This window comes from Salvelinus namaycush, unplaced genomic scaffold (assembly GCF_016432855.1).
Source record: "Salvelinus namaycush isolate Seneca unplaced genomic scaffold, SaNama_1.0 Scaffold60, whole genome shotgun sequence".
Lineage (NCBI taxonomy): Eukaryota > Metazoa > Chordata > Actinopteri > Salmoniformes > Salmonidae > Salvelinus > Salvelinus namaycush.
In genome coordinates, this window is record NW_024061309.1 from 531,650 (window position 1) to 541,633 (window position 9,984).

The following is a 9,984-nucleotide window of genomic DNA, read 5'->3' on the forward strand; positions in this document are numbered from 1 at the left end:
TATAGATCTCCATTTTTATGGAACGGTCTGCCTACCCATGTGAGAGACGCAGACTCGGTCTCAACCTTTAAGTCTTTACTGAAGACTTATCTCTTCAGTAGGTCATATGATTGAGTGTAGTCTGGCCCAGGAGTGTGAAGGTGAACGGAAAGGCTCTGGAGCAACGAACCGCCCTTGCTGTCTCTGCCTGGCCGGTTCCCCTCTCTCCACTGGGATTCTCTGCCTCTAACCCTATTACAGGGGCTGAGTCACTGGCTTACTGGTGCTCTTTCATGCCGTCCCTAGGAGGGGTGCGTCACTTGAGTGGGTTGAGTTACTGACGTGATCTTCCTGTCTGGGTTGGCGCCCCCCCTTGGTTTGTGCTGTGGTGGAGATCTTTGTGGGCTATACTCGGCCTTGTCTCAGGATTGTAAGTTGGTGGTTGAAGATATCCCTCTAGTGGTGCGGGGGCTGTGCTTTGGCAAAGTGGGTGGGGTTATATCCTTCCTGTTTGGCCCTGTCCGGGGGTATCTTCGGATGGGGCCACAGTGTCTCCTGACCGCTCCTGTCTCAGCCTCCAGTATTTATGCTGCAGTAGTTTATGTGTCGGGGGGCTAGGGTCAGTTGGTTATACCTGGAGTACTTCTCCTGTCTTATCCAGTGTCCTGTGTGAATTTAAGTATGCTCTCTCTAATTCTCTCGTTCTCTCTTTCTTTCTCTCTCTCTGAGAACCTGAGCCCTAGGACCATACGTCACGGCAAACCAGGCATGATGACTCCTTGCTGTCCCCAGTCCACCTGGCCTTGCTGCTGTTTCAGTTTCAACTGCTCTGCCTGCAGTTATGGAACCCCTACCTGTCCCAGACCTGCTGCTTTCAACTCTTAATGATCGGCTATGAAAAGCCAACTGACTTTTATTCCTGATTTATTATTTGACCATGCTTGTCATTTATGAACATTTTGAAAATCTTGGCTCTCTCTAATTTTCTCCTTCTCTCTTTCTTTCTCTCTCTCAGAGGACCTGAGCCCTAGGACCATACGTCAGGACTACCGGGCATGATGACTCCTTGCTGTCCCCAGTCCGCCTGGCCTTGCTGCTATTCCAGTTTCAACTGTTCTGCCTGCGGTTATGGAACCGCCACCTGTCCCAGACCTGCTGTTTTCAACTCTTAATGATCGGCTATGAAAAGCCAACTGAAAATTATTCATGATTATTATTTGACCATGCTTGTCACTTATGAACATTTTGAACATCTTGGCATAGTTCTGTTATAATCTCCACCCGGCACAGCCAGAAGAGGACTGGCCACCCCTCATAGCCTGGTTCCTCTCTAGGTTTCTTCCTAGGTTTTGGCCTTTCTAGGGAGTTTTTCCTAGCCACCGTGCTTCTACACCTGCATTGCTTGCTGTTTGGGGTTTTAGGCTGGGTTTCTGTACAGCACTTCGAGATATTAGCTGATGTACGAAGGGCTATATAAAATAAACTTGATTGATTGATTGAATAGTGGTGGTGTGTAAAATAGTGGTGGTGTGTAGAATAGTGGTGGTGTGTAGAATAGTGGTGGTGTGTAAAATAGTGGTGGTGTGTATAATAGTGGTGGTGTGTAGAATAGTGGTGGTGTGTAAAATAGTGGTGGTGTGTAAAATAGTGGTGGTGTGTAGAGTAGTGGTGGTGTGTAGAGTAGTGGTGGTGTGTAAAATAGTGGTGGTGTGTAAAATAGTGGTGGTGTGTAGAATAGTGGTGGTGTGTAGACTAGTGGTGGTGTGTAGAGTAGTGGTGGTGTGTAGAGTAGTGGTGGTGTGTAGAATAGTGGTGGTGTGTAGAATAGTGGTGGTGTGTAAAATAGTGGTGGTGTGTAGAGTAGTGGTGGTGTGTAGACTAGTGGTGGTGTGTAGAGTAGTGGTGGTGTGTAGAATAGTGGTGGTGTGTAGAGTAGTGGTGTGTAGAGTAGTGGTGGTGTGTAGAGTAGTGGTGGTGTGTAGAATAGTGGTGGTGTGTAGAATAGTGGTGGTGTGTAGAGTAGTGGTGGTGTGTAGAATAGTGGTGGTGTGTAAAATAGTGGTGGTGTGTAGAATAGTGGTGGTGTGTAGAATAGTGGTGGTGTGTAAAATAGTAGTGGTGTGTAGAGTAGTGGTGGTGTGTAGAATAGTGGTGGTGTGTAGAATAGTGGTGGTGTGTAGAATAGTGGTGGTGTGTAGACTAGTGGTGGTGGTGTGTAGAATAGTGGTGGTGGTGTGTAGAATAGTGGTGGTGTGTAGAGTAGTGGTGGTGTGTAGAGTAGTGGTGGTGTGTAGAGTAGTGGTGGTGTGTAGAGTAGTGGTGGTGTGTAGAATAGTGGTGGTGTGTAAAGTAGTGGTGGTGGTGTGTAGAATAGTGGTGGTCGTGTGTAGAATAGTGGTGGTGTGTAGTAGTTGTGGTGGTGTGTAGTGGTGGTGTGTAGAATAGTGGTGGTGTGAGAATAGTGGTGGTGGTGTGTAGAATATTGGTGGTGTGTAAAATAGTGGTGGTGTGTAGAGTAGTGGTGGTGGGGTGTAGAATAGTGGTGGTGTGTAAAATAGTGGTGGTGTGTGGAGTAGTAGTGGTGGTGTGTAGAATAGTGGTGGTGTGTAAAATAGTGGTGGTGTGTAGAGTAGTGGTGGTGTGTAGAGTAGTGGTGGTGTGTAGAGTAGTGGTGGTGTGTAGAGTAGTGGTGGTGTGTAAAATAGTGGTGGTGTGTAGAGTAGTGGTGGTGTGTAGAATAGTGGTGGTGTGTAGAATAGTGGTGGTGTGTAAACTAGTGGGGGTGTGTAGAGTAGTGGTGGTGTGTAGAATAGTAGTGGTGTGTAGAATAGTAGTGGTGTGTAGAGTAGTGGTGGTGGTGTGTAGAGTAGTGGTGGTGTGTAGAATAGTGGTGGTGTGTAGTGTACTGGTGGTGGTGTGTAGAATAGTGGTGGTGTGTAAAATAGTGGTGGTGTGTAGAGTAGTGGTGGTGTGTAGAATAGTGGTGGTGTAGAATAGTGGTGGTGTGTAGAGTAGTGGTGGTGTGTAGAGTAGTGGTGGTGTGTAGAATAGTGGTGGTGTGTAGAGTAGTGGTGGTGTGTAGAATAGTGGTGGTGTAGAATAGTGGTGGTGTGTAGAATAGTGGTGGTGTGTAGAATAGTGGTGGTGTGTAGAATAGTGGTGGTGTGTAGAGTAGTGGTGTGTGTAGAGTAGTGGTGGTGTGTAGTGTACTGGTGGTGTGTAGAATAGTGGTGGTGGTGTGTAGAATAGTGGTGGTGTAGAATAGTGGTGGTGTGTAGAGTAGTGGTGGTGTGTAGAGTAGTGGTGGTGTGTAGAGTACTGGTGGTATAGAATAGTGGTGGTGTGTAGAGTAGTGGTGTGTGTAGAGTAGTGGTGGTGTGTAGTGTACTGGTGGTGTGTAGAATAGTGGTGGTGGTGTGTAGAATAGTGGTGGTGTAGAATAGTGGTGGTGTGTAGAGTAGTGGTGGTGTGTAGAGTAGTGGTGGTGTGTAGAATAGTGGTGGTGTGTAGAATAGTGGTGGTGTGTAGAATAGTGGTGGTGTGTAGAATAGTGGTGGTGTGTAGAGTAGTGGTGGTGTGTAGAATAATGGTGGTGTGTAGAGTAGTGGTGGTGTGTAGAATAGTGGTGGTGTGTAGAGTTGTGGTGGTGTGTAGAGTAGTGGTGTGTAGAGTAGTGGTGGTGTGTAGAATAGTGGTGGTGTGTAGAGTAATGGTGGTCTATAGAATAGTGGTGTTGTGTAGAATAGTGGTGGTGTGTAGAATAGTGGTGGTGTGTAGTGTACTGGTGGTGTGGGCAATGCCTCTGCATTGAGACATTCAAAATCGCATCATTAAATATAATTATAGCATCTCATCAGCACATCATTAAATATAATTATAGCATCTCATCAGCACATCATTAAATATAATTATAGGATCTCTATGTTCACAAGTCTCTCTCGTGCGTTTCTTCCTCTGTATACCCTCCCTCTCTCTCTCTCTTTCTTTCTCTCCCTGTCACGGCCGTCGAATGAACAGGACCAAAGCGCAGCGTGGTGAGCGTACATATTCCTTTTATTTGGAAATGACGCCGACAAAAACAATAAAGAATACAAAACAACCGTGAAGCTTAAGGGCTATGTGCCACAAACAAAGTTAACTTCCCACAAAGAAAGGAGGGAAAAGGGCTACCTAAGTATGGTTCCCAATCAGAGACAACGATAGACAGCTGTCCCTGATTGAGAACCATACTGTCACGTTCCTGACCTTATTTTCCTTTGTTTAACTTTGTTTAGTTGGTCAGGACGTGAGCTGGGTGGGCAGTCTATGTTATTTGTTTCTTGTTTAGGTTCAAGGTTAATTAGCCTTATATGGTTCTCAATCAGGGGCAGGTGTTTGACGTTTCCTCTGATTGAGAACCATATAAAGGTAGGCTGTTCACACCGTTTGTTTGTGGGTGATTGTATTTCGTGTCAGTGTTCGTGCCACACGGGACTGTTTTCGGTTAGATTCTCTTTGTTATTTTGTTTCGTGTAGTGTTCAGTTTGTTTATTAATAAAACATGGACACTTTCCACTCTGCGTCTTGGTCCGATCCCTACACCTCCTCTTCAGACGAAGAGGAGGAAATCAGCCGTAACAGAAACACCCACCACCAAAGGACCAAGCAGAGTGGAAAAGGGCAGCGACAGCAGCAGCAGCGGAAACAGACACAGGACTCCTGGACTTGGGAAGAGATCCTGGACGGCAAGGGACCCTGGGCTCAGCCAGGGGAATATCGCCGTCCCAAGGCGGAGTTGGAGGCAGCGAAGGCAGAGAGGCGCTGGTATGAGGAGGCAGCGCGTGTACTCCTTCACGGTCCGGTATATCCGGTGCCACCTCCACGTACCAGTCCTCCGGTGGCAGCCCCCCGCACCAAGCTGTCTCTCCGTCTTCTCTCTCCAGTTGCTCCCACCTGTCCAGCGCTGTCAGAGCCTTCCTCCTCTCCAGCGCAGCCAGAGTCTGAACTGCCTGCCTGCCCAGCGCTGTCTGAACTGCCTGCCTGCCCAGCGCTGTCTGAACTGCCTGCCTGCCCAGCGCTGTCTGAACTGCCTGCCTGCCCAGCGCTGTCTGAACTGCCTGCCTGCCCAGCGCTGTCTGAACTGCCTGCCTGCCCAGCGCTGTCTGAGCTGCCTGCCTGCCCAGCGCTGTCTGAGCTGCCTGCCTGCCCTGACCAGCCAGAGTCGTTAGACAGTCCGGAGCTGCCCCTCAGTCCGGTGCTGCTCCTCAGTCTGGTGCTGCCCCTCAGTCCGGAGCTGCCCCTCAGTCCGGTGCTGCCCCTCATCCCGTTGTTGTCCCTTAGTCCGGTGCTGTCCCTTAATCCAGGTGGGTTAATTTGGAGGGTGGCCATTGGGAGGAGGCTACGGAAGCGGGGATTGACTATGGTGGGGTGGGAACAACGTCCAGAGCCAGAGCCGCCACCGTGGACAGATGCCCACCCAGACCCTCCCCTATAGGTTCAGTTTTGCGGCCGGAGTCCGCATCTTGGGGGGGGGGGGGGTACTGTCACGTTCCTGACCTTATTTTCCTTTGTTTAACTTTGTTTAGTTGGTCAGGACGTGAGCTGGGTGGGCAGTCTATGTTATTTGTTTCTTGTTTAGGTTCAAGGTTAATTAGCCTTATATGGTTCTCAATCAGGGGCAGGTGTTTGACGTTTCCTCTGATTGAGAACCATATAAAGGTAGGCTGTTCACACCGTTTGTTTGTGGGTGATTGTATTTCGTGTCAGTGTTCGTGCCACACGGGACTGTTTTCGGTTAGATTCTCTTTGTTATTTTGTTTCGTGTAGTGTTCAGTTTGTTTATTAATAAAACATGGACACTTTCCACTCTGCGTCTTGGTCCGATCCCTACACAAATCAGCCGTATCACATACCCGGCCAAAACATAGAAATACAAAATCATAGAAAAACATAGAATGCCCACCCCAAATCACACCCTGACCAAACCAAATAGAGACATAAAAAGGCTCTCTAAGGTCAGGGCGTGACAGTACCCCCCCCCCCCCCCCCCCAAAGGTGCGGACTCCGGCCGCAAAACCTGAACCTATATGGGAGGGTCTGGTTGGGCATCTATCCGTGGTGGCAGCTCAGGTGCGGGACGCAGACCCCGCTCCACCACTGGCTCACCCCACTTTGGTGGCACCTCTGGAGCGGGGACCCTCGTCGCCGACCCTGGACTGGGGACCCTCGTTGCGGGCCCCGGACTGGGCACCCTTGTTGCGGGCCCCGGACTGGGCACCTTCCGGACTGGAGAACGTCGCTGGAGGCTCCGGACTGGAGAACGTCGCTGGAGGCTCCGGATTGGAGGCCGTCGCTGGAGGCTCCGGACCGTGACTCCTCGCTGGAGGCTTCGTGCCATGGATCTTCACTGGAGGATTCTTGCCATGGATCATCACTGGAGGCTTCGTGCCATGGATCATCACTGGAGGCTTCTTGCCATGGATCATCACTGGAGGTTTCGTGCCATGGATCATCAATGGAGGCTTCTTGCCATGGATCATCACTGGAGGCTTCGTGCCATGGATCATCACTGGAGGCTTCTTGCCATGGATCATCACTGGAGGCTTCTTGCCATGGATCATCACTGGAGGCTTCTTGCCATGGATCATCACTGGAGGCTTCGTGCCATGGGTCATCACTGGAGTGAGGAGACGTATGGGCAGTCTGGTACGTGGAGCTGCCACAGGGCTCACCAGGCTGGGGAGACATACAGGAGGCTTAGTTCTGGGCACAGGCACAGGACTCACCAGGCTGGAGAGACATGCAGGAGGCCTTGTCCTTGGCAGAGGCACCGGATACACTGGGCCGTGGAGGCGCACTAGAGGTCTCGAGCTTGGAGCCTGGACAACCCGTCCTGGCTAAATGGTTATCTTCACCCTGCACATGCGCGGCGCTGGCACAGGACGCACTGGGCTGTGCAGACGCACCAGAGACACTGTGCATAGAGCCGGCGCAGGATATACTGGGCCGAGGAGGCGCACTGGAGGTCTGGGCGTGACACTCCCCATTTACCCCCCCCCCCCCCCCCCCCTCTTTCTCTGCCCTCAGTAACATAGTGTGGGAAACTACCAAAGGTTCTCACTGTCCTCAGTAACATAGTGTGGGAAACTACCAAAGGTTCTCACTGCCCTCACTAACATAGTGTGGGAACCTACCAAAGGTTCTCACAGTCCTCAGTAACATAGTGTGGGAAACTACCAAAGGTTCTCACTGCCCTCACTAACATAGGGTGGGAACCTACCAAAGGTTCTCACAGTCCTCAGTAACATAGTGTGGGAAACTACCAAAGGTTCTCACTGCCCTCACTAACATAGGGTGGGAACCTACCAAAGGTTCTCACAGTCCTCAGTAACATAGTGTGGGAAACTACCAAAGGTTCTCACTGCCCTCAGTAACATAGTGTGGGAAACTACCAAAGGTTCTCAATGCCCTCAGTAACATAGTGTGGGAACCTACCAAAGGTTCTCACTGCCCTCAGTAACATAGTGTGGGAAACTACCAAAGGTTCTTACTGTCCTCAATAACATAGTGTGGGAAACTACCAAAGGTTCTCACTGCTCTCAGTAACATAGTGTGGGAAACTACCAAAGGTTCTCACTGCCCTCAGTAACATAGTGTGGGAACCTACCAAAGGTTCTCACTGCCCTCAGTAACAATACATCAAAAAGAACAAAAGGGGAGTTTTCATGTTCTGGGTATGCTCACTCTGTGGTCTTGGGACAGGGTATGCTCACTCTGTGGTCTGGGGCCAGGTATGCTCACTCTGTGGTCTTGGGACAGGGTATGCTCACTCTGTGGTCTTGGGACAGAGTATGCTCACTCTGTGGTCTTGGGACAGGGTATGCTCACTCTGTGGTCTGGGGCTAGGTATGCTCACTCTGTGGTCTTGGGACAGGGTATGCTCACTCTGTGGTCTTGGGACAGGGTATGCTCACTATGTGGTCTTGGGACAGGGTATGCTCACTCTGTTGTCTTGGGACAGGGTATGCTCACTCTGTGGTCTTGGGACAGGGTATGCTCACTCTGTGGTCTTGGGACAGGGTATGCTCACTCTGTGGTCTTGGGACAGGGTATGCTCACTCTGTGGTCTTGGGATAGGGTATGCTCACTCTGTGGTCTTGGGACAGAGTATGCTCACTGTGGTCTTGGGACACGGTATGCTCACTATGTGGTCTTGGGACAGAGTATGCTCACTCTGGGGTCTTGGGCCAAGGTATGCTGTGATTCCCCTCACCGACTCTTCCCCTGTTTCATTTTCTTCTTCTTCTTCTGTCTTATTTCAGGTATTTTCCTTCTTCCTCAGTAACGGTAGAATGGATGTCTTCCTCACTGTCTCCCAACCTCTGTCATGTTGCTCTTCCTCAAAGTCTCTCAGCCTCTGTCAAGTTACTCTTCCCTGCCTGCCGTATTCCTCCTGTCCGTCCTAGCAGACGTTGGTAGGAGGGGCTTGGAGATGCAATACCTTTGTCTTCTTCTCCAGTGTCTTTTTCTTTCCTACCAGATCTTTCTGTTTTTCCTCAGTAGATGTACTGTAGAATGGATGCCTTCTTCTCCAAAGGGCCTGAGGTTGTAAGGCAGGCGTACTGTACCTGGTCCCAAGTCAGACCAGAGCTACCCCAGGCCAGACCAGAACTACCCCAGGCCAGACCAGAACTACCCCAGGCCAGACCAGAACTACCCCAGGCCAGACCAGAACTACCCCAGGCCAGACCAGAGCTACCCCACGCCAGACCAGAGCTACCCCACATCAGACCAGAGCTACCCCAGGCCAGACCAGAGCTACCCCACATCAGACCAGAGCTACCCCAGGCCAGACCAGAGCTACCCCACGCCAGACCAGAGCTACCCCACATCAGACCAGAGCTACCCCAGGCCAGACCAGAACTACCCCAGGCCAGAGCAGAGCTACCCCAGGCCAGACCAGAACTACCCCAGGCCAGACCAGAGCTACCCCAGGCCAGACAGGAACTACCCCAGGCCAGAGCAGAGCTACCCCAGGCCAGAGCAGAGCTACCCCAGGCCAGACCAGAACTACCCCAGGCCAGACCAGAACTACTCCAGGCCAGACCAGAACTACCCCAGGCCAGACCAGATCTACCCCAGGCCAGTCCAGAGCTACCCCAAGCCAGTCCAGAGCTACCCCAGACCCGTCCAGAGCTACCCCAGGCCAGACTAGTCCTACCCCCAGGGAGGTATTGTGTATGTGTGTGCGTGTGTGTGTGGGGGGGATTTTTACATTTTGTGGTCGTCGTCTTCAAGGTTGTTTCCGCGGGTCGCAAAATGCAAAATTTGCATGACAAGAATAAGTTGTCAAAACCGGGAAAATTGCATTTCGTCAGCTAGGCTGGATTCTGTGCAAGAATGAAGGCTACTGGCTACCTGACAGGTTCACTTTCCCATTGAACTGGTCATCTTTCTTCTCCAATCCGCAGGACATAAAACAATATAGAGGTATGATAGATATCTTTTTTTAAATTTTAGTATACATATTTTCATATTAATTTGAAATTCCTTTTTTGAAGATTTCTCACAAAAAAACAAGCGTGAAATGTCAACAGAGCACTGAGCGTATATCAAGCTTTTAATTTTCAAAGCCTTTCACGTTTAATTCAACTCGTGTCATGCTAATTTAGCTTTTTGCGACTTGCGGAAACAGCTTTGAAGACGACAACCAGAAAATGTAAAATCCTCAAAAGTTGTTACGGAAACCTACACCACTATCGCAACAGAGACAGTGCTTATTATGGGATGTGTTAGGTTATATTATTATTATGGGATGTATTAGGTGATATTATTATTATGGGATGTATTAGGTTATATTATTATTATGGGATGTATTAGGTTATAGTATTATTATGGGATGTATTAGGTGATATTATTATTATGGGATGTATTAGGTTATATTACTATTATGGGATGTATTAGTCTATATTACAATTTTTTTATTTTTTATTTTTTTTATTTGACCTTTATTTAAATAGGTCAGTG

The 9,984-nt window shown here is 49.6% G+C and overlaps 2 protein-coding genes across 2 annotated transcripts in view; one reads left to right on the plus strand and one right to left on the minus strand.

Moving 5' to 3' along the window:
• Positions 1–7,394, minus strand: part of LOC120042029 (janus kinase and microtubule-interacting protein 3-like) — a 73,710-nt gene extending 66,316 nt beyond the window's left edge. The window contains exon 1 of the mRNA XM_038986920.1: positions 7,324–7,394. Coding sequence (XP_038842848.1) covers positions 7,324–7,394 — 71 coding nt within the window. The remainder of the gene's footprint in view (positions 1–7,323) is intronic.
• A 788-nt stretch (positions 7,395–8,182) lies between these two features.
• Positions 8,183–9,172, plus strand: LOC120042030 (gamma-gliadin-like). The gene is made up of 2 exons (XM_038986921.1): positions 8,183–8,209; positions 8,597–9,172. Exons 1-2 carry the CDS (start codon positions 8,183–8,185, stop codon positions 9,170–9,172), a joined length of 603 nt encoding a protein of 200 aa, XP_038842849.1.
• Positions 9,173–9,984: the final 812 nt, after the last annotated feature.